The sequence below is a fragment of the Mustelus asterias genome, chromosome 10, assembly GCF_964213995.1.
Source record: "Mustelus asterias chromosome 10, sMusAst1.hap1.1, whole genome shotgun sequence".
In the NCBI taxonomy this organism is placed as follows: domain Eukaryota; kingdom Metazoa; phylum Chordata; class Chondrichthyes; order Carcharhiniformes; family Triakidae; genus Mustelus; species Mustelus asterias.
The window spans coordinates 126511972-126536990 of NC_135810.1; the positions used below are offsets into that span (position 1 = coordinate 126511972).

General features: G+C 47.6%; 1 protein-coding gene across 1 annotated transcript in view; it reads right to left on the bottom strand.

The window, feature by feature from the left end:
* The window catches only part of dnhd1 (dynein heavy chain domain 1), a 261227-nt gene that overhangs the window by 87331 nt on the left and 148877 nt on the right, over positions 1–25019 (bottom strand). Inside the window, exons 21-23 of the mRNA XM_078221475.1 lie at positions 21268–21454; positions 5880–6174; positions 1284–3009 (exon numbers count right to left, since the gene is read on the bottom strand). Coding sequence (XP_078077601.1) covers positions 1284–3009; positions 5880–6174; positions 21268–21454 — 2208 coding nt within the window. The remainder of the gene's footprint in view (positions 1–1283; positions 3010–5879; positions 6175–21267; positions 21455–25019) is intronic.

Here is a 25019-nt window from a genome sequence, read left to right on the forward strand (position 1 = left end):
TAAAAAGCATTTAGATAGTTACATGGGTACGATGTGCATAGTGGGATATGGGCCAAATGCGGGCAATTGGGATTAGCTTAGGGGTTTAAACAGAAAAGGGCGGCATGGACAAGTTGGACCGAAGGGCCTGTTTCCATGCTGTAAAAAAAAATGCCAGAAAAAGCAGGAGGCCGAGTACTGCCCCCTGCGGAACCCTGCGGAACCCTGCGGAAACAGCCTTCCAGTCACAAAATCACCCATCAACAATGACCCTTTGTCTCCTGCCACTGGGCAAACTGTGTCCAGTTTGCTACATTCCCCTGGATCCCATGGACATTTTATAACCCAGTCTGCCTTTGTCAAAAGCCTTGCTAAAATTATGTAGATCACATCAACTGCACTACCCTCAGCAATCCTCCTTGTTACTTGCTCAAAAAATTCAATTGAGTTATTTAAACATGACCATTAACGAATCCATGCTGACTGTCCTTGATTACTCTGTGACTTTTTATTCACTTTTTACAGGATGTGGGTGTCGCTGACTAATTACCCTCAGAAGGTGGTGGTGAGCAGCCTTCTTGAACCAGTGCAGTCCCTGAGGTGTAGGTACACCCACAGTGCTGTTAGGGAGGGAGCTCCAGGATTTCACCCAGCAACAATGAAGGAACGGTGAACATTCCTTCGTTATCCTTTTACTCTGAATATATTGATACAACATATTTGGGTTCTCATCCCATTTGGCATCAGGTTAGCCTATTGAACAAGAACAACAAAGAACAAAGAACAATACAGCACAGGAACAGGCCCTTCGGCCCTCCAAGCCCGTGCTGCTCCCTGCTCCAAACTAGAGCAGTTGTGCAGTGTCAGGATAGTTCCATTCCTCCCTGTTTGGGTACACACAGGGGACACCGTTGTGACACACAACCTCTGGCCTGTCACCTGCGGTGCTATCTGTTGTGTCACTCTACACAATGGAATTTTGCAGCCCAGGATTGTATAACAGGGAAGAGATTTGGGAGGGGTGGGGGAGTTCTTATGAGGAGTATTTAATAGGATCAAACATGAGAAAGATCAGATCTGAGAGGGTGTGAGGGAACATGGACCCTGAAGGGTATGGGTACGCATGCAGTCAGACTGCATGACTGGGAAAGAATGGTGGGGGACCAGGAGAGTGAGGTTCGAGTTGTTAACGGCAACCCAAGGTGATCAGGAAGTGCCTCATCATTGGCTCCTACATTCAGGCATCATTTACCAAGAGCTGATCTCTTTGGGAAAAGGCCTCAGACTGGATATTAATCACCTACCTTTCCATCACTTGCTCTCTCTTCACATTCCACGGCATCCTCTTTATGCTGGTGAATACTTTGGCCAATTCCTCCAATTCACTGGCAGAGTAAAGCTCCGGATATTTACCTTCAGTTATCAAATCACAGAGATCATGGAAAATGTCCTTGCTCAGTGTTCCATGGGCCATGATCACTATGTTCTTTTCCTGAATCCCAGCTTCATAACTCGCCTGCTTAACCAGTTTGGCCATCTCCATCCTCGACACTTTACTGCTGATCTCAAAGATTTTGGCCATGGTGAGATAGGCTGCCAGTCTGACCAGTATTTTCCGGCCAGTGTAGTGAGCGAGGGCCAGTAAAACACAATGACCTCTGGGTGTGCACAGCACTCGGTAGACACGTACAAAATGGTACACGGCTTCAGTGAAGAAAATGATCTGATGGTTGGTTTTGTTCTTTTGGTTTTGCTTCTGAACAATTAGCCTGAGCTGCTGAGCGAGGATGTCATTACTCATCTCCCGGTACGGGTTCCACCTGGGAGAGTTCATTTGCTGTTTATTAGATGGCCGCATAACTCCTTTGCTGTAGATGAGGTTCCTCAGGGCTTCCCCTTTGCACATTAAGTGGGGTGGGAGCAGTGGCTTTAACAGTTCTGATCTCTTATGTTTCTTGCCACGACTTTTGGCATGTTTCTGTTTTTTCTGGCCAGGACTTTCCCTTTCCTTTGGATTGACTTTTGATGCTCCAGATCCAGCATAGACCCCGGCTGTGTCTGTCAGATCCTCTGAGTCCATTCCTGACAAAACGTCACTTTTAGAATAGATGGAATCTGTCTCAGTGGTTCTAGCTCGTTGTCTAGATGAAGCTTTGGACCCAAGTTCCCTTAACTGCAGAGAATTTGATATTTGGGGGTGTAGGTTGATGCTCTCTTCAGTGTCTTTGGGTTTATCATGGGATATCTCTTCTTGATTATCTGCACTGTGCCTCTCCAGGGAAGCCAGCATGTTGCCTTGCTGGTATTCCAGAACATTGGAGTTTTCAGCTATGTTGTGCAAAGGCTCCAGCTTTTCTACAATATCCAAGATGGGAGTACAGAAGTTACTCTGAGCCACCCCTTCCAGTATCTGTACCAAAGTTTTCTTATCTTCCTCAGTCAGGAGACAATCAGAAAACGTTCTCATGGACTCATGCAGCCAAAGATCAACGATGATCTTAGTGACGGGTAAAATGATGGAAGACGTGTGAGGTCCCGAACGCTTCAGTTTCTTTTCACCTGGCTTCACCAGTGTGGTGATGGAGGTGGGATGCATCAGCAATAAACCATTCAACACCTTCCCAACATCCACCATGGAGAACAGGTAATGGGAGCGACTAGGGGATGGCTGCAACTTCTGTCTCACCCTTTGGTAGAGCTGAACTGTGGCTGAAACAAGAGCTCTGGCCAGCAGAGCATGTCTAGATAGTGTATACTTTGGGTAAATATTCAACCACTGGATCACACTGGGGGTGTAAATCGCGGTTAACATGTCAGAGGTCATTTCTGGGAGTGTGAGCACAGTGAACAACCGGGTGAAACGTGACGAGACGAAAGCTGTCCTCCCTTGGAGTGGTGCACAGGTCACGATATAGTTTATACTGGCTGAATGGAAGTAGCGAAACTGCTGGCAGTTCCCATCATAGGAGCCATGACAGGTCATTGAATGACGAAAAGTGTCGATAACAGGTTGGCATCCAGTACCCGGCTCTAGAGATAACAGTGAGAAATAAAGATGGTGAGATTTATCCCATGGCCCGAATTCCCAACCCTTCCATACAGGGTCAAGCTTTCAACTGAATTGTATTCAAAGAACAAAAGAACAAAGAATAATACAGCACAAGGACAGGCCCTTCGGCCCTCCAAGCCTGCACCGATACATTTCTATCCCTCTGTTTGCCTCTCGTTCACGTGTCTATCGAGGTGGCACGGTGACACAGTGGTCAGCACTGCTGCCTCACAGCGCCAGGGACCCGGGTTCGATTCTCGGGGGCACGGTGACACAGTGGTCAGCACTGCTGCCTCACAGCGCCAGGGACCTGGGTTCGATTCCTGGCTTGGGTCACTGTCTGTGTGGAATCTGCACGTTCTCACCGTGTCTGCGTGGGTTTCTTCCAGGTGCTCCGGTTTCCTCCCACAGTCTGAAAGACGTGCTGGTTAGGTGCATTGGCCATGCTAAATTCACCCTCAGTGTACCCGAACAGGTGCCGGAGAGTGGTGACTAGGGGATTTTCACAGTAACTTCATTGCAGTAAGCCTTATTTGTGACAAATAAATAAACGTTAACTTTCAAGATACACCTTGAATGTTGCTAACGTGCCTGCTTCCCCCATCTCCACTGGCAGCGCGTTCCAGGCACCCATCACCCTCTGTGTGAAAAACCTGCTCCTTACATCTCCCTTAAACTTACTCATACTGTCAGAGTTTTACAGCACAGAAAGAGGCCCTTTGGCCCATCATGTCTGCACTGGCCATCAAGCACCTATCTATTCTAATCCCATTTTCCAGCACTTGGTCCGTAGCCTTGTGTGCTGTGGTGTTTCAAACACTCATCTAAATGAGTGCTTGAAATGTTCCTGCCTCTCCCACCCTTTCAGGCAGTGAATTCCAGATTCCCACCACCCTCTGGGTGAAAATGTTTCTCCTCAAATCTCCTCGAAACCTCCTGCCCCCTTACCATAAATATCTGCCCCCTGCTTACTGACTCCTCTAATAAGGGGAAACCCAATATATATCTCTCATTACTTTGGGATTACTCTGAGATCAGGATCACTCAGAGGTCAATCGGGGATCGGGGTAACTTGGGGATTGGGGTCACTTGGGGATCGGGGTCACTTGGGGATCATCGTCATGCGGGGACCGGGGTCGCTCCGGATTGGGATCACTCGGGGTCACTCGCAGATTGGGGTCACTTGGGGGTCAGGGTCACTTGGGGATCGGGGTCACTCGAGATCGAGGTCTCGCGGGGGTCACTTGGGGATCAGGGTCACTCGGGGATCGGGGTCACTTGGGGATCGGGGTCACTTGGGATCAGGGTCCTTTGGGGGTCGGGGTCACTCGGGGATCGAGGTCACTCAGGGATTGGGGATCACTCGGGGGGCGGGGTCATTCAGGGATCGGGGGTCACTCGGGGATTGGGGTCATTCCGAGGTCAGGGTCACTCAGGGGTCACTCTGGGGTCATTCAGGGATCAGGGTCACTCAGGGGTCGGGGTCACTCGGATTCACTCCGGGGTCACTCGAGGGTTGGGTCAAAGAACAAAGAACAATACAGCACAGGAACAGGCCCTTCGGCCCTCCAAGCCCACGCCGCACCCTGGTCCAAACTAGACCATTCTTTTGTATCCCTCCATTCCCACTCCGTTCATGTGGCTATCTAGATAAGTCTTAAACGTTCCCAGTGTGTCCGCCTCCATCACCTTGCCCGGCAGCGCATTCCAGGCTCCCACCACCCTCTGTGTAAAATACGTCCTTCTGATATCCGTGTTAAACCTCCCCCCCCTCACCTTGAACCTATGACCCCTCGTGAACGTCACCACTGACCTGGGAAAAAGCTTCCCACCGTTCACCCTATCTATGCCTTTCATAATTTTATACACCTCTATTAGGTCACCCCTCATCCTCCGTCTTTCCAGTGAGAACAACCCCAGTTTACCCAATCTCTCCTCATAACTGAGCCCTTCCATACCAGGCAACATCCTGGTAAACCTCCTCTGCACTCTCTCTAAAGCCTCCACATCCTTCTGGTAGTGTGGCGACCAGAACTGGACGCAGTATTCCAAATGCGGCCGAACCAACGTTCTATACAACTGCAACATCAGACCCCAACTTTTATACTCTATGCCCCATCCTATAAAGGCAAGCATGCCATATGCCTTCTTCACTACCTTCTCCACCTGTGACGTCACCGTCAAGGATCTGTGGATTTGCACACCCAGGTCCCTCTGCGTCTCTACGCCCTTTATGGTTCTGCCATTTATCGTATAGCTCCCCCCTACGTTAGTTCTACCAAAATGCATCACTTCGCATTTATCAGGATTGAACTCCATCTGCCATTTCTTTGCCCAAATTTCCAGCCTATCTATACCCTTCTGTAGCCTCTGACAATGTTCCTCACTATCTGCAAGTCCAGCCATTTTCATGTCGTCCGGAAACTTACTGATCACCCCAGTTACACCTTCTTCCAGATCGTTTATATAAATCACAAACAGCAGAGGTCCCAATACAGAGTCCTGCGGAACACCACTCGTCACAGGCATCCAGCCTGGGGATCAGGGTCACACAGGGGTCGGGGTCACTCGGGGATCGGGGTCACTTGGGGATCGGGGTCATTCCGAGGTCGGGGTCACTCAGGGGTCACTCTGGGGTCATTCAGGGATCGGGGTCACTCGGGGGTTGGGTCACTCGGATTCACTCCAGGGTCACTCGAGGTTCGGGTCACTTGGGGATTAGAGTCACTTGGGGATCGGGGTCACTCAGGGGTCGGGGTCACTCGGGGGTCGGCGTCACTCGGGGTTCGGGGTCACTCGGGGGTCGGGGTCACTCCGGGGTTGGTTTTGGGTTGTCCGGTTTCTCACTCACTGAAAGGAGCAGCGTGAACATCGTCCAGGAAGAAGAGAATGTTGGTCTTGGCACCAGCTGCTGAGGGTACCAAGAGTTGTTGTTGGTTGTTCAAGAAGACTCTGTCCGTCACGTAGGAGCGGGCGTGACTGGGTTTGGTGTTGGGGCCGATACGCAGTCGGTACATGGTGGGGGCAAATATTAACCCTTTCAATGCTTGGACAAAGCTTGTCTTCCCAGACAGCTGCTCACCCACCAACAATGCGGAATATCCGCACGAAAGCAAAACCTCCAATAACTTCACATATTTCTCCAGCTGCAAAACAAAACAAACACATTTTAATCTTTTTGAAAACTGTTTGACACCTAACTGTTCCTGAATAGAACAAAAAAGAGCTGAATTCCAGAGGTGAGGTGAGAGTGACAGCCCTTGACATCAAAGCCGCAATCAGCCGAGTGTGGCATCAAGGAGCCCGAGCGAAACTGGAATCAATTGGTATCGGGGCAAACTCCGCTGGTTGGAGTCATACCTGGTACAAAGGAAGATGGTTGTGGTTGTGGAGGGTCAGTCACCTCAGCTCCAGGACATCTCTGCAGGAGTCCCTCAGGGGAGTGTCCTGGGCCCAACCATCTTCAGCTGCTTCATCAATGACCTTCCCTCTGTCATAAGGTCAGAAGTGGGGATGTTCGCCGATGATTGCACAATGTTCAGCACCATTCGCGACGCCTCAGAGACTGAAGCAGCCCCGTGTTCAAATGCAGCAAGACCTGGATAATATCCAGGCTTGGACTGACAAGTGGCAGTAACATTCACACCACACAATTGCCAAGCAATGACCATCACTAACAAGAGTGAATCTAACTATCACCCCTTGACATTCAATGGTGTTATCATCACTGAACCCCCCACTGTCAACATCCTTGGGGTTACCATTGGCCAGAAACTCAATTGGACTAGCCATATAAATATTGTGGCTACCAGAGCAGGTCGGAGGCTAGGAATACTGCAGCGAGTAACTCACCTCCTGACTTCCCCAAAGCCTGTCCACCAGCTACAAGGCATAAGTCAGGAGTGTGATGGAATACTCCCCACTTGCCTGGATGGGTGCAGCTCCAACAACACTCAAGAAGCTCAACACCATCCAGGACAAAGCAGCCCCGTGTGATTGCTACCCCTTCCACAAACATTCAATCCTTCTACCAGCAACGCACAGTGGCAGCCGTGTGTGCCATCAACAAGATGCACTGCAGCAACTCACCAAGGTTCCTTGGACAGCATCTTCCAAACCCATGACCACTACCATCTAGAAGGAGAAGAGCAGCAGTCACATGGGAACACCATCACTAAGAAGTTCCCCTCCAAGTCACTCACCACACTGATTTGGAAATATATTGCCGTTCCTTCGGTGTTGTTGGGTCAAACCTGGAGCTGCATCTCTAACAGCACTGTGGCTGTACTTACACCATTTGTACTGCAGTGGTTCAAAAAGGCAGTTTACCACCACCTTCTCAAGGGGCAATTAGGGATGGGCAATAAATGCTGGACCCAGCCAGCGACACCCACATCTTGTAAATGAATAAAAAAGATGATGTATTTACATTGAAACGTTCACAGCCTCAGCAGTCCAAAAAGCGGTGAAGTTCTTTGAAAAGTCCTTCTTGTCACACATGAGAAGTGGGAGAAGCCACATCCTGAGTGAGACACATTCTGAGTGAGGAAGAGTGGGAATGTGGATCCAAGTGGGAATTGAATGCACGGGGAAATGGATGCTCTTTCTCAATGTTTCACTCTTCAGAAAGTGGACTTGCTCTGTTGGAGGAGTAGCTATCTCTAGTGAGAGTCTAATCAGTGTTTAAGGTTTATTCCATTCCTCAGGTTTAAAATAGTATAGGAACTATTCTTTTGTAAAAGTTGAAAATATATCAAAATCACTATAAACAAGTAAATAATTGAATGAATAATGATTTAATACATTAAGGTTGGCAGGGCAGGTGACGTGTCAAGGCTGCAGCATGTGGGAGTTTATTATTGCCGGTGTTATCCAGGGCCAGCACATCTGCAGTCAGTGTCTGCGGCTGGAGGAGCTGTGCCTCAGAGTCATCGAGCTGGAGGCTGAGCTGCAGACACAGCGACACACCAGGAAGGGAGAGAGTTACCTGGACGTTTTGTTTCAGGAGGTGGTCACACCTCTTAGGATACGGTCTTTCAATTTGGCAAGTGGTCAGGGACAGGAGTGTGACTGCAGCTGAGGCAGGTAAGGGGACCCAGAGGGCAGGAGTGCCAGCCTCTGCAATTATCCAACAGGTTTGAGGTTTGCTTATTTGGATGAGAGTGGGGGCTGCAGGGTGCATGAGCTGACTGATCATTACACTGTGGTAAAGGAAGTCATTCTAGTGGGAGCGGGGGAACACAGAAGAGTATAGTGATTGCAGGAAACAGTATAGTGAGAAGGATTGACACTGTTTTCTGTAGAAAAGAGCCAGAGTCCAGACAGCTGTGTTGCCTGTCTGATACTAAGGTTTGGGACATTTGCTCTGGGCCAGAGAACAACTTGCTGTGAGAGGGGGAGGACCCTGTTGTTGTGGTCCAATAGCATAGATAGAACAATGGAAGGGGTTCTGCATAGAGTTTGAGGAGCGAGGCACTAAATTAAACAACAAAATGTTGCTACATGCAAATTGGCATAGGGTACATAAAACTAGAGAGAAACATGGCTCAGAGAGGGGTGTGGGAGAAGTGGGTTTCGGTTTCTGGGATCAGTCCTGAGGAAAGTGGGGCTGTACCGCTGGGACGGCCTACATCTGAACCGTGCTGAGACCAGTGTTCCTGCAAACCGCATAATTAGGGAAGTAGGGAGGGCTTTAAACTAAACAGAGTGGGGGATGGTTCTGGAGAGGGGATTCATAGGCTTACAAAAGGATATGGCAGCATTGCAAGACAACTATTTAGGTAACGATACTCAGACTGTGACAGGAAGTGAAGAATGCACAAACTTAAAAAACAGCAGCAAATAGGATCAAAGGGAGAAAAAGGTCCCCCATGCAAGGCTTCTAGAAAAAGTGAGAGGGCATGGGATCCAAGGGGCTGCTGCCCTGTGGATCCAGAACTGGCTTGCCCAAAGGAGGCAGAGAATGGGTATAGATGGGTCTTTTTCTAAATGGAGGTCGGTCACCAGTGGAGTGCCCCAGGGATCTGTTCTGGGACCCTTGCTGTTTGTCATTTTCATAAATGACCTGGATGAGGAAGTGGAGGGATGGGTTGGTAAGTTTGCCAATGACACGAAGGTTGTTGGGGTTGTGGATAGTCTGGAGGGATGTCAGAAGTTACAGAGGGACATAGATAGGATGCAAGACTGGGCGGAGAAGTGGCAGATGGACTTCAACCCAGATAAATGCGTCGTGGTCCATTTTGGCAGGTCAAATGGGATGAAGGAGTACAATATAAAGGGAAAGACTCTTAGTACTGTGGAGGATCAGAAGGACCTTGGGGTCCGGGTCCATAGGACTCTTAAATCGGCCCCGCAGGTGGAGGAGGTGGTTAAGAAGGCGTATGGTGTGCTGGCCTTTATCAATCGAGGGATTGAGTTTAGGAGTCCGGGGATAATGATACAGCTATATAAGACCCTCGTCAGACCCCACTTGGAGTACTGTGCTCAGTTCTGGTCGCCTCATTACAGGAAGGATGTGGAATGATTGAAAGGGTGCAGAGGAGGTTTACAAGGATGTTGCCTGGATTGAGTAGCTTTATGAGGATAGGCTGAGGGAGCTCGGTCTTTTCTCCTTGGAGAGACGTAGGATGAGAGGAGACCTAATAGAGGTGTATAAGATGTTGAGAGGCATAGATCGGGTGGACTCTCAGAGGTTTTTTCCCAGGGTGGAAATGGCTGCTACGAGAGGACACAGGTTTAAGGTGCTGGGGGGTAGGTACAGGGGAGATGTTAGGGGGACGTTTTTCACACAGAGGGTGGTGGGCGAGTGGAATCGGCTGCCGTCAGTGGTGGTGGAGGCAAACTCAATAGGGTCTTTTAAGAGCCTCCTGGATGAGTACATGGGACTTAATAGGATGGAGGGTTATAGGTAGGCCTAGAAGATAGGGATATGTTCGGCACAACTTGCCAGAGTGGGTAGTAGAGGCGGGTATGACTCTATGACTCTATTTATTACAAATGAACACATTAATGGCACAAACTGAGGTTAATGTGTTTGATCTTACAGTCATTACAGAGACCTGGTTACAAGGAGATCCAAACTGGGAACTAAATATTCAAGACTTTCACAAGGATAAACGGAAATGGTGGGTAGTTTTGTTAGTATGAGATGGAATAAGTGTGATAGCAAGAAATGATCTTGGATCAGAAGATGCAGAATCCATATGGGTGGAAGTAAGAATTAACAAGGGTATAGAAGACACTGGTGGGAGTAGCCTGTAGGCCCCTAACAGTAACTATGTGTCCCTCAGAGAATATATCAGGAGATATCAGGACTTGTAAAAAGGCAGTAACTTCCTCTGCTAATTTGATTTTCCCGATCCACATAAAGATTAACTTCGGCAAACATTTCCACTCCATCTGATGAAGGAGCAGCGCTCCGAAAGCTAATGGTGTTTGCTACCAAATAGACCTGTTGGACTTTAACCTGGTGTTGTTAAAACTCTTATAATGTGAAATAAGGCAGGTTTAGTAAACAATCCCAGAGTAAAAGATCCCCTTTGAACCAGTGACCATAACATGGTAGAATTTAGCATAGAGTTTGAGAGTGAGAAACTTGGGTCAAAAAGGAAATTTCAAAGGAGTGAGAGCAGAGTTGGCTGGAGTGGGCTGGGAAAGGAGTTTAGCAGGAAAAAAGGTTGATTAGCAATGCCAGACTTTTATGAAAATAGTTCATGACTCACAACAAAGAAACATCCCAATGGGGAAGAAGGATTCTAGGAAGGGAATAAATCAACCATGGTTAACCAAGTAGGTCAAGAATAGTATTAAACTGAAAGAAAAAAACATACGACGTGGCAAAGATTATTTGTAAGCCAAAGGATTGGGAAAATTTTAAAACCTAAAGATGACCAAAAAAATAATGAATGGGGAGAAGATAAACTTTGAGGGTAAAGTAGCAAGGACTGTAAAAATGGACAGTAAGAGTTTCTTTAAATATGTACAAAAGTTAGAGAGAGGCCAAAGTGACCATAGGTCCCCTGCAGGGGAAATAATAAAGGAGAAAAAGGAAATGGCAGAAGTTAAATAAAGACCTTACATCAGTCTTCATGGTGGAAAACACTAAAACATTCCCAAAATGATCAAGGGGCAGAAGTGGGAGGAAATAAATATCACCAGAGACAAGTATTTGGGAAACTAATGGGGCTTGATAGATTGCATCCAGGATATTACAGGAAGCAGCTACAGAGATAGTGGATCTTCCAAGAATTGGTAATACCGGAAAAGTTCCAGAGGATTGGAAAATTGCCAATGTAACACCCTTATTCAAAAAGGAAGGGGGGACAAAAACAGGTGACTATTGGCCAGTCAGCTTAACACCTGTCATTAGGAAAATGTTAGATTCCGTTATAAAGGATACAATAGAGCATTTAGAAATATATTCAGTCAGCATGGCTTCATGAAGGGGAAATCATCCCTGACAATTTTGTTAGAATTCTTTGCGGTGGTAATGAGCATGATAGATTAAGGGGAACCAGTAGACATAATATCTACTGGTTGTCCTTTATCTGTCGAGATGGAGAAACAGTGGCAGAGTGTATTGTCACTGGACTAGTAACCCAGAGATCCAGGGTAATGCTCTGCAAACTGGTTCGAATCCCACAACAGCAGGTGGTAAAATATGAATTCAATAAAAATCTGGAATTAAGTCTAATGATGCCACCAACACCCAGATCCCATCGATTTCCAAAAAGCGTTAGATAAGGTTTCACACAAAAGGCCCATGGTGTTCGAGGATTGGCTAACTGATAGAAATGATGTGGAGATGCGGGCGTTGGACTGGGATGTACACGGTAAGAAGTCTCACAACACCAGGTTAAAGTCCAACAAGTTTATTTGGTAGCAAATACCATAAGCTTTCGGAGCGCTGCTCCTTCGTCAGATGGAGTGGAAATGTGCTCTCAAACAGGGCACAGATAAAATCAAGTTGCAGAATACTGATTAGAATGCAAATCCTACAGCCAGCCAGGTCTTAAAGGTACAGACAATGTGGGTGGAGGGAACATTAAACACAGGTTAAAGAGATGTGCATTGTCTCCAGACAGAACAGCTAGTGAGATTCTGCAAGTCCAGGAGGCAAGCTGTGGGGGTTACTGATAATGTGACATAAATCCAACATCCCGGTTTAGGCCGTCCTCATGTGTGTGATAGCCAAGTTCCGCACACATCGTGATTTGAACAGGCTGAGTGTGTGGGCATCTGCATGGCAGATGCAGAATAATGTGGATAAATGTGAGGTTATCCACTTTGGTAACAATAATAGGAAGACAGATTATTACTTGAATGGGTGTAAATTGAGAGAGGCGGATACTCAGCGAGACCTTGGAGTCCTCGTGCATCAGTCGCTGAAAGTAAGCGCGCAGGAACAGCAGGCAGTAAAGGTGTAGTCACAATGTTGGGGGTTTACTATAGGCCACCCAACTGCCAGCGGGAGATTGAGGAACAGATGTATAGGCAGATTTTGGCAAGGTGTAAAAGTAACAGGGTTGTTGTGGTGGGAGATTTTAATTTCCCCTATATTAACTGGGACTCATTTAGTGCTAGGGGCGTGGATGGGCCAGAGTTTGTAAGGAGCATCCAGGAGGGCTTCCTGAAACAGTATGTAGATAGTCCAACTAGGGAAGGGGCCATACTGGACCTGGTATTGGGGAATGATCCCGGCCAGGTGGTCGATGTTTCAGTGGGGGAGCAGTTCGGGAACAGTGACCACAATTCAGTAAGCTTTAAGGTACTGATGGATAAAGATAAGTGTAGTCCTCAAGTTAAGGTGCAAAATTGGGGGAAGGCTAATTACAACAATATTAGGCAGGAACTGAAGAATGTAGATTGGGGGAAGATGTTTGAGGGCAAATCAACATTTGGCATGTGGGAGGCTTTCAAGTGTAAAGTGATAGGGATTCACGACCGGCACATTCCTGTAAGGATGAAGGATAAGTATGGCAAGTTTTGGGAACCTTGGATAACGAGAGATATTGTGAGCCTACTCAAAGAGAGAAAGGAAGCATTTGTCAAAGCTCGGAGGCTGGGAACACACGAAGCAAGTGTGGAATACAAGGAAAGTAGAAAGAAACTTAAGCAAGGAGTAAGAAGAGCTAAAAGGGGTCATGAAAAAGCATTGGCCAGCAGGATTAAGGAAAATCCCAAGGCTTTTTATACATATATAAAGAGCAAGAGGGTAGCAAGGGAGAGAGTTGGTCCACTCAAGGACAAGGGAGGGAATCTATGGGTGGAGCCAGAGGAAATGGGCGAGATATTAAATGAATATTTTGCGTCAGTATTCACCAAAGAGAAGGACTTGATGGATGATGAGTCTGGGAAAGGATGTGTAGATAGTTGAATCATGTTGAGATCAAAAAGGAGGAGGTATTGGGTTTCTTGAGAAACATCAAGGTAGACAAGTCTCCAGGGCCTGATGGGACATACCCCAGAATACTGACAGAGGCAAGAGAGGAAATTGCTGGGGCCTTGAGAGAAATCTTTGTATCCTCACTGGCTACAGGGGAGGTCCTAGAGGATTGGAGAATAGCCAACGTTGTTCCTTTGTTTAAGAAAGGTAGCAAGAATAATCCAGGTAATTACAGGCCGGTGAGCCTTACATCAGTGGTAGGAAAATTATTGGAGAGGATTCTTCAAGACAGGATTCATTCCCACTTGGAAATAAGTGGACATATTAGTGAGAGGCAACATGGTTTTGTGAAAGGGAGGTCGTGTCTCACGAACTTGATCCAGTTTTTCGAGGAAGTGACGAAGATGATTGATGAGGGTAGAGCAGTGGATGTTGTCTACATGGACTTCGGTAAGGCCTTTGACAAGGTCCCTCATGGCAGACTGGTGTAGAAGGTGAAGTTGCATGGGATCAGAGGTGAGCTGGCAAGCTGGATACAAAACTGGCTCGGTCAAAGAACAGTAAGAAGTTTAACAACACCAGGTTAAAGTCCAACAGGTTTATTTGGTAGCAAAAGCCACAAGCTTTTGGAGCCTTAAGCCCCTTCTTCAGGTGAGTGGGAATTCTGTTCACAATCAGGGCATATAAAGATACAAACTCAATTTACAGAACAATAGTTGGAATGTGAATACTTACAGCTAATCAAGTCTTTAAGACACAAACAATGTGAGTGGAGAGAGCATTAAGACAGGTTAAAGAGATGTGTATTGTCTCCAGACAGGACAAAAAAGACAGAGGGCAGCAGTGGAAGAGTGCGTTTCTAAATGGAGGGCTGTGACAAGTGGTGTTCCTCAGGGATCAGTGCTGAGACCTTTGCTGGTTGTAATATATATAAATGATTTGGAGGAAAATGTAACTGGATTGATTAGTAAGTTTGCGGACGACACAAAGGTTGGTGGATTTGCGGATAGCGATGAGGACCATCAGAGGATACAGCAGGATATAGATCAGTTGGAGACCTGGGCGGAGAGATGGCAGATGGAGTTTAATCTGGTCAAATGTGAGGTAATGCATTTCGGAAGGTCTAATACAGATAGGAAATACACAGTAAATGGCAGAACCCTTAAGAGTATTGATAGGCAGAGGGATCTGGGTGTACAGGTACACAGGTCACTGAAAGTGGCAATGCAGGTGGAGAAGGTAGTCAAGAAGGCTTATGGCATGCTTGCCTTCATCGGCCGGGGTACTGAGTTTAAAAATTGGCAAGTCATGTTGACGCTTTATGGGACCTTAGTGAGGCCGCACTTGGAATATAGTGTTCAATTCTGGTCGCCACACTACCAGAAGGATGTGGAGACTTTGGAGAGGGTACAGAAAAGATATACCAGGATGTTGCCTGGTATGGAGGGCATTAGCTATGAGGAGAGGTTGGAGAAACTTGGTTTGTTCTCACTGGAGCGACGGAGGTTGAGGGGAGACCTGATAGAAGTCTACAAGATTATGAGAGGCATGGACAGAGTGGATAATCAGAAGCTTTTTCCCAGGGTGGAAGAGTCAATTACTCGGGGGCATAGGTTTAAGGTGCGAGGGGCAAGTTTTAAAAGAGATGTACGAGGCAGATTTTTTACACAGAGAGTGGTGGGTGCCTGGAACTCGTTGCCGGGTGAGGTAGTGGAAGTGGATACGATAGTGACTTTTAAGTGGCGTCTTGACAAGTACATGAATGAGATAGGAATAGAGGGATATCATAGATAGATAGATACCCTACAGTGCAGAAGGAGGCCATCCGGCCCATCGAGTCTGCACCGACCACAATCCCACCCAGGCCCTACCCCCACATATTTACCCGCTAATCCCTCTAACCTACGCATCTCAGGATTCTAAGGGGCAATTTTTAACCTGGCCAATCAACCTAACCCGCACATCTTTGGACGGTGGGAGGAAACCGGAGCACCTGGAGGAAACCCACGCAGACACGAGGAGAATGTGCAAACTCCACACAGACAGTGACCCGAGCCGGGAATCGAACCCAGGACCCTGGAGCTGTGAAGCAGCAGTGCTAACCACTGTGCTACCGTGCCGCCGGAAGGGTAGGGGGTTTTAGTTAAGTCGGGCAGCATGGTCGGTGCAGGCTTGGAGGGCCGAAGGGCCTGTTCCTGTGCTGTAATTTTCTTTGTTCTTTGTTCTGTGTAAAGAAGGCAAATGGTATGTTGGCCTTCATAGCGAGAGGATTTGAGTATAGAGATCGGGATGTTTTGCTGCAATTGTATAGGACGTTGGTGAGGCCACACCTGGAGTATTGTGTGCAGTTTTGGTGTCCTTATCTGAGGAAGGATGTCCTTGCTATAGAGGGAGTACAGCAAAGGTTTACCAGGCTGATTCCTGGGATGGCAAGTCTGTCATGTGAGGAGAGACCAAGTCAGTTCAGATTATATTCACTGGAGTTTAGAAGAGTGAGAGGGGATCTCATAGAATCTGATAAAATTCTAACAGGGTTTTTTTAAAATACTTTTCCAATTCAATCAAATCAAGTCCAATTCAGAGTCTCAACAAGTTGAGACATTTCCGATCCAGGCTGACAAGACAGGGCATGCAATCCTCTACCCTGTCTTGGGCCTGATCTACATGAGCCAAGCTGATTGGAGTAGGCGGAGAATTCCTCCTCCAAGGCTTGATCTCATTTGCATCTTAGCCAAAAGGCCGAGATACCACTTTTAAAAATTGCTTCATATGAAACATATGAAGCTTAAATGCAACCCAATGACCTCAACCAAGTGCAGCATCCACATGACTACACTTGATCTTAGCCAAAAGGCCGAGAAGTGATTAGACAGGGTAAATTCAGAAAGAATGTTCCCGATTGGTGGGGGAGTCCAGAACTAGGGGTCATAGTTTGAGGATAAGGGTAAATCTTTTAGAACTGAGGTGAGGAGAAATTTTTTCACCCAGAGGGTAGTGAATCTGTGGAATTCACTCCCACAGAATGTAGTTGAGGCCAAAACATTGACTGATTTCAAGAAGAAATTAGATATAGCTCTTGGGGCTAAAGGGGTCAAGGGATATGGGGGGAAGGGGGGTATCAGGATATTGAATTTGATGATCAGCCGTGATCAAAATGAATGGCGGAGCAGGCTCGAAGGGTTGAATGGCCAATCCTGCTTCTAGTTTCTATGTGGAAAGTGCTACCTAAGGAACCTTGGTGAGTTGCTGCAGTGGATCTTGTAGGTGGTATGCACGGCTGCCACTGTTCGTCAGTGGTGGAGGGAGTGAATGTTTGTGGAAGGGATGGCAATATAGCGAGGCTGCTTTGTCCTGGATGGTATCGAGCTTCTTAGAAACATAGAAACATAGAAAAACTACAGCACAAACAGGCCCTTCGGCCCACAAGTTGTGCCGAACACATCTCTACCTTCTAGACCTACCTATAACCCTCCATCCTATTAAGCTCCATGTACTCATCCAAGGAGTCTCTTAAAAGACCCCATTGAGTTCACCTCCACCACCACTGACGGCAGCCAATTCCACTCGCCCACCACCCTCTGTGTGAAAAGATTACCCCTAACATCTCCCCTGTACCTACTCCCCAGCACCTTAAACCTGTGCCCTCTCGTAGCAGACATTTCCACCCTGGGAAAAAGCCTCTGAGAGTCCACCCGATCTATGCCTCTCAACATCTTATACACCTCTATTAGGTCTCCTCTCATCCTTCATCTCTCCAAGGAGAAAAGACCGAGCTCCCTCAGCCTATCCTCATAAGGCATGCCACTCAATCCAGGCAACATCCTTGTAAATCTCCTCTGCACCCTTTCAATCTTTTCCACATCCTTCCTATAATGAGGCGACCAGAACTGAGCACAGTACTCCATGTGGGGTCTGACGAAGGTCTTATATAGCTGCATCATTATCCCCGGACTCCCAAACTCAATCCCTCGATTGAAAAAGGCCAGCGCACCATATGCCTTCTTAACCACCTCCTCCACCTGCGGAGCCGATTTTAGAGTCCTATGGACCCGGTCACTTCTTGAGTGTTGTTGGAGCTGCACCCTCCAGGCACTGGACAGTATTTAATCACAATCCTTACTTATGTCTTCTGGATGGTGGACAGGCTTTGGGGAGTCAGGAGGTGAGTTACTAATTCCTGAGCTATTGACCTGGTCTGGTAGAGACAGTATTTATATGGCTAGTCCCGTTCAGTTTCTGGTCAGTGATGACTAATCTGTTGATGGTGTTACTGTTTGTGAGTCTTAAACATAAAGAGCACACATAGATTCAAACTAACAATGAGAGATTTATTGAAGGAGCTTTTCCTGCACAGAGAACCTAAAACAGCAGCATTTGAAACACCCTCATTACACCATCAGCAAATAATCAGCTGTTAAAGCAATCTGCAACCATTAGATTTGTAACGTTAACCCCCAAAATGTTCATAGTGGGGGATTCAGTGATGCTAATGTCATTGAATTTCAAGGGGCCATGGTTAATTCCCCCCTTGGTGGGAGATAGCCATTGCCTGGCACTTGTGTGGTGTGACTGTTACTTACCCAAGCCTGGATATTGTCCAGGTCTTGCTACATTTGGACATGGACTGCTTTAGAAGCTGAAAACTGGGCAATCATCAGCGAACATCCCCACTTCTGACCTTATGACGGATGGAAGGTCATTGATGAAGCAGCTGAAGATGGTTGGGCCTAGGACACGACCCTGAGGAACTCCTGCAGAGATATCCTGGAGCTGAGATGTTTGACCTCCAATCATCATAACTTTCATTGTGCCAAGTGTGACTTCAACCAGCGGAGAGTTTTCTCCTGATTCTCATTGACTCCAACTTCGCTAGGGCTCCTTGATGTCACACTCGGTCGAATGTGGCCTTGATGTTAAGGACTGTCACTCTCACCTCACCTCTGGAATTCAGCTCTTTCTGTCCATGTTTGAACCAAGGCGGTAATGAGGTCAGGAGCTGAGTGACCCTGGCGAGCCCCAAACTGGGCGTCACTGAGCAAGTTATTGCTGAGCAGGTGCTGCTTGATAGCGCTGTCAATGACCCCTTCCATCACTGTACTGATGATCGAGAGTAGACTGATTGGACGGTAATTGGCCGGGTTGGATTTGTCCTGCTTTTTGTGTACAGGATATACCTGGGCAGTTTTTCACATGACCAGGTAGATGCCAGTGTTGTAATTGTACTGGAAGAGCTTGGCTAGGGGAGTGGCAAGTTCTGGAGCACAAGTTTTCAGTACTATTGCCGGAATGTTATCAAGGCCCATTGCCTTTGCAGTATCCCAGTGTTTTCAGCTTTTCTTAACATCACAAGGAGTGAATCGAACTGACATCTGTGAGGCTGGGGACTGAGATGGATTATCCACTCGGCACTTCTGGCTGAAGATTGCTGCGAATACTTTATCCTTATCTTTTACATTGATGTGCTGGGTTCCTCCAAGATTGAGGATGAGAAGGTTCAGTTTTACTCATTACTATTATTTGTAGCAACTTAAGTGCCTTATTGTAATAAATGATCTTGCTGGGGCACTAGAGGAAAGGTTCGTGTCAAGCACGATGCTGTAGGTTGGAGACACATAGAGACCCAGACTGGGGAAGGAAGGCAGGTCACTGCATCACTAGCCCAGGTCACTGGATCACTAGCCCAGGTCACTGGATCACTAGCCCAGGTCACTGGATCACTAGCCCAGGTCACTGCATCACTAGCCCAGGTCACTGCATCACTAGCCCAGGTCACTGGATCACTAGCCCAGGTCACTGCATCACTAGCCCAGGTCACTGCATCACTAGCCCAGGTCACTGCATCACTAGCCCAGGTCACTGCATCACTAGCCCAGGTCACTGCATCACTAGCCCAGGTCACTGCATCACTAGCCCAGGTCACTGCATCACTAGCCCAGGTCACTGGATCACTAGCCCAGGTCACTGCATCACTAGCCCAGGTCACTGGATCACTAGCCCAGGTCACTGCATCATTAGTCCAGGTCACTGGATCACTAGCCCAGGTCACTGGATCACTAGCCCAGGTCACTGGATCACTAGCCCAGGTCACTGCATCACTAGCCCAGGTCACTGCATCACTAGCCCAGGTCACTGGATCACTAGCCCAGGTCACTGGATCACTAGTCCAGGTCACTGGATCACTAGCCCAGGTCACTGCATCACTAGCCCAGGTCACTGGATCACTAGTCCAGGTCACTGCATCATTAGTCCAGGTCACTGCATCACTAGCCCAGGTCACTGGATCACTAGCCCAGGTCACTGGATCACTAGCCCAGGTCACTGGATCACTAGCCCAGGTCACTGCATCACTAGCCCAGGTCACTGCATCACTAGCCCAGGTCACTGGATCACTAGCCCAGGTCACTGCATCACTAGCCCAGGTCACTGCATCACTAGCCCAGGTCACTGCATCACTAGCCCAGGTCACTGCATCACTAGCCCAGGTCACTGCATCACTAGCCCAGGTCACTGCATCACTAGCCCAGGTCACTGCATCACTAGCCCAGGTCACTGGATCACTAGCCCAGGTCACTGCATCACTAGCCCAGGTCACTGGATCACTAGCCCAGGTCACTGCATCATTAGTCCAGGTCACTGGATCACTAGCCCAGGTCACTGGATCACTAGCCCAGGTCACTGGATCACTAGCCCAGGTCACTGCATCACTAGCCCAGGTCACTGCATCACTAGCCCAGGTCACTGGATCACTAGCCCAGGTCACTGGATCACTAGTCCAGGTCACTGGATCACTAGCCCAGGTCACTGCATCACTAGCCCAGGTCACTGGATCACTAGTCCAGGTCACTGCATCATTAGTCCAGGTCACTGCATCACTAGCCCAGGTCACTGGATCACTAGCCCAGGTCACTGGATCACTAGCCCAGGTCACTGGATCACTAGCCCAGGTCACTGCATCACTAGCCCAGGTCACTGCATCACTAGCCCAGGTCACTGCATCACTAGCCCAGGTCACTGGATCACTAGCCCAGGTCACTGCATCACTAGCCCAGGTCACTGCATCACTAGCCCAGGTCACTGCATCACTAGCCCAGGTCACTGCATCACTAGCCCAGGTCACTGGATCACTAGCCCAGGTCACTGCATCACTAGCCCAGGTCACTGGATCACTAGCCCAGGTCACTGGATCACTAGTCCAGGTCACTGCATCACTAGCCCAGGTCACTGCATCATTAGTCCAGGTCACTGCATCATTAGTCCAGGTCACTGCATCATTAGTCCAGGTCACTGGATCACTAGCCCAGGTCACTGGATCACTAGCCCAGGTCACTGGATCACTAGTCCAGGTCACTGCATCATTAGTCCAGGTCACTGCATCACTAGCCCAGGTCACTGGATCACTAGTCCAGGTCACTGCATCATTAGTCCAGGTCACTGCATCACTAGCCCAGGTCACTGGATCACTAGCCCAGGTCACTGGATCACTAGTCCAGGTCACTGCATCACTAGCCCAGGTCACTGCATCACTAGCCCAGGTCACTGCATCACTAGCCCAGGTCACTGGATCACTAGCCCAGGTCACTGGATCACTAGCCCAGGTCACTGGATCACTAGCCCAGGTCACTGCATCACTAGCCCAGGTCACTGGATCACTAATCCAGGTCACTGGATCACTAGCCCAGGTCATTGGATCACTAGTCCAGGTCATTGGATCACTAGTCCAGGTCACTGGATCATCATCACTGTGCCAGTTGTAGATTTGATACCTGTTGCTAAATTACTGCTTGTTCAATCGCAGCCAATCATTTTTAAATCTGTTTTAATCCATCCCCCCATCTCCCTCCACAGTCAGGCTTACCTCAGGAACGAGGATGTAGGTTTTGTTCTTTTTCTTTTCTGTCTCACTGTCTCTGTGCAGACCCTCCAGATATCCAGTGGCAGGGTTGATGTAACAATCAAAGACAAGGCCATCAGAGGGGATGTGAATGTTGTAGTCACTGCTTCCCAGGGCCTGTCTGGCAAACTGGTCAAACTGAGGCCAGCGGCTGTGGCAAAGTGATATATTATTATTCATGTTCTGACTCTGCAGCATTTCCAGTTAATGCTCAACACTTAAAAACAAAGTACACAGGATCATGCAAAAGCCTCATGTAAATCTCACAGGATCCAGGGTGAGGTATCTAAATGGATACACAATTGACTTGACGACAGAAGACAGAGAGTGATTGTAGAGGGTTGTTTTTTAAACTGGAGGCCTGTGACCAGCGGTGTACCTCAGGGATCATAGAACATAGAACATAACAGCGCAGTACAGGCCCTTGGGCCCTCGATGCTGCCCCGACCAGTGAAACCAATCTAAAGCCCATCTAACCTACACTATTCCAATATCATCCATATGTTTATCCAATAACCATTTGAATGCTCTTAATGTTGACGAGTCCACCACTGCTGCAGGCAGGGCATTCCACGCCCTTACTACACTCTGAGTAAAGAACCTACCTCTAACATCTGTCCTATATCTATCACCCCTCAATTTAAAGCTATGTCCCCTCGTGCTAGCCATCACCATCCGAGGAAAAAGGCTCTCACCATCCACCCTATCTAATCCTCTGATCATCTTGTATGCCTCTATTAAGTCACCTCTTAACCTTCTTCTCTCTAACGAAAACAACCTCAAGCCCCTCAGCCTTTCCTCATACGATTTTCCCACCATACCAGGCAACATCCTGGTAAATCTCCTCTGCACCCTTTCCAATGCTTCCACATCCTTCCTATAATGCGGTGACCAGAACTGTACGCAATACTCCAAGTGCAGCCGCACCAGAGTTTTGTACAGTTGCAACATGACCTCCTGGCTCCAAAACCCAATCCCTCTACCAATAAAAGCTAACACACCGTACGCCTTCTTAACAACCCTATCAACCTGGGTGCCAACTTTCAGGGATCTATGCACATGGACACCCAGATCCCTCTGTTCATCCACACTACCAAGTATCTTACCATTAGCCCAGTACTCTGTATTCCTGTTACTCCTTCCAAAGTGAATCACCTCACACTTTTCTCCTTCCAAAGTGAATCACCTCACACTTTTCCGCATTAAACTCCATTTGCCACCTCTCAGCCCAGCTCTGCAGCTTACCTATGTCCCTCTGTAATCTGCCACTACCCTCCGCACTGTCTACAACTCCACCGACTTTAGTGTCATCCGCAAATTTACTAACCCATCCTTCTACGCTCTCATCCAGGTCATTAATAAAAATGACAAACAGCAGTGGCCCTAAAACAGATCCTTGCGGTACACCACTAGTAACTGAACTCCAGGATGAATATTTCCCATCAACCACTACCCTCTGTTTTCTTCCAGCTAGCCAATTCCTGATCCAAACCACTAAATCACCCTCAATCCCATGTGTCCGTATTTTCTGCAAAAGCTTACCATGGGGAACCTTATCAAACGCTTTGCTGAAATCCATATACACATCAACCGCTTTACCCTCATCCACCTCTTTGGTCACCTTCTCAAAGAACTCAATAAGGTTTGTGAGGCACGACCTACCCTTCACAAAACCGTGCTGACTATCCCTAATCAAATTATTCCTTTCTTGGTGATTATAAATCCTATCTCTTATAATCCTTTCCAATACTTTGCCCACAACAGAAGTAAGGCTCACCGGTCTATAATTACCAGGGTTGTCCCCGACTCCTCTTTTTGAACAAGGGGACAACATTTGCTATCCTCCAGTCTTCTGGCATCAGTGCTGGGTCCACTGTTATTTGTCATTTATATTCATGATTTGGATGAGAATTTTGGAAGCATGGTTAGTAAGTTTGCAGATGACACCGAGATTCGTGGCATAGTGGACAGTGAAGAAGGTTATCTCCAATTGCAACGGGATCTTGATCAATTGGGCCAGAGGGCTGACGAATGGCAAATGGAGTCTAATTTAGATAAATGCGAGGTGATGCATTTTGGTAAGTCAAACCAAGACAGAACTTATTCAGTTAATGATAGGGCGTTGGGGAGAGTTACAGAACAAAGAGATCCAGAGGTACATGTTCATAGCTCCTTGAAAGTGGAGTCACAAGTGGACAGAGTGGTGAAGAAGGCATTCGGAATGCTTGGTTTCATTGGTAAGAACATTGAATACAGGATTTGAGATGTCTTGTTGAAGTTGTACAAAACATTGGTAAGGCCACACTTGGAATACTGTGTACAGTTCTGGTCACCCTATTATAGAAAGGATATTATTAAACTCGAAAGAGTGCAGAAAAGATTTATTAGGATGTTACCAGAACTTGATGGTTTGAGTTATAAGGAGAGGCTGGATAGACTGGGACTTTTTTCCCTGGAGCGTAGGAGGCTTAGAGATGATCTTAAAACTGGTTGGCAGAGAGAAAACAAAGAGTAGGAATTAATGGGTGCTTTTCAAATTGGCAGGCAGTAACTAGTGGGGTGCCACAGGGATCGGTGCTGGGACCCCAGCTATTCACAATATATATCAATGATTTGGATGAGGGAACAAAATGTAACATCTCAAAGTTTGCAGATGATACCAAGTTGGGTGGGAGGGTGAATTGTGACGAGGATGCAGAGATCCTTCAGAATGATCTGGACAGGTTGGGTTAGTGGGCTAATCAATGGCAGATGTAAAATAATTTGGATAAATGTGAGATTACTCACTTTGGAAGCAAAAACAAGAAGACAGATTACTACCTGAATGGTTGTAAATTGGGAGAGGGGAGTGTGCAGTGGGACCTGGGTGTCCTTGTGCACCAGTCACTGAAGGTAAGCATGCAGGTGCAGCAGGCGGTAAAGAAGGCAAATGGCATGTTATCCTTCATTGCGAGAGGTTTCGAGTACAGGAGCAGGGAAGTGTTGCAATTGTACAGGGCCTTGGTAAGGCCACACCTAGAGTATTGTGTGCAATTTTGGTCTCCTTTTCTGAGGGAGGATGTTCTTGCTCTCGAGGAAGCGCAGCGAAGGTTTACCAGGCTGATTCCAGGGATGGCGGGACTGATGAATGAGGAGAGATTGACGAGGTTAGGATTGTTTTTGCTGGAGTTCAGGCGAATCAGGGGGATCTCATGGAGACTTATAAAATTCTAACAGGACTAGACAGGGTAGATGCAGGGAGGATGTTCCCGATGGTGGGGGAGTCCAGAACCAGGGGTCACAGTCTGAGGATCCTGGGTAGGCCATTTAGGACGGACATGCGGAGACATTTCTTCACCCAAAGAGTGGTGAGCCTGTGGAATTCATTACCACAGGAAGTAGTTGATGCCAAAACATTGAATGTATTCAAGAGGCGGCTGGATATAGCACTTGGGGCGAATGGGATCAAAGGTTATGGGGAAAAAGCAGGATTAGGCTATTGAGTTGGATGATCAGCCATGATCGTAATGAATAGCGGAGCAGGCTTGAAGGGCCGAATGGCCTCCTCCTGCTCCTATCTTCTATGTTTCCATGTTTCTTATCGAGGTCTGTAAAATAGTGAGAGGCATTGAACAGCTAGGTAGTCAACATCTTTTCCTAAAGGTAGTGGAGTTTAAAACTCTTGGTGAGAGGAGAGAAATATAAAAGGGTCCCCAGGGGCAATTTTTTCACACAGA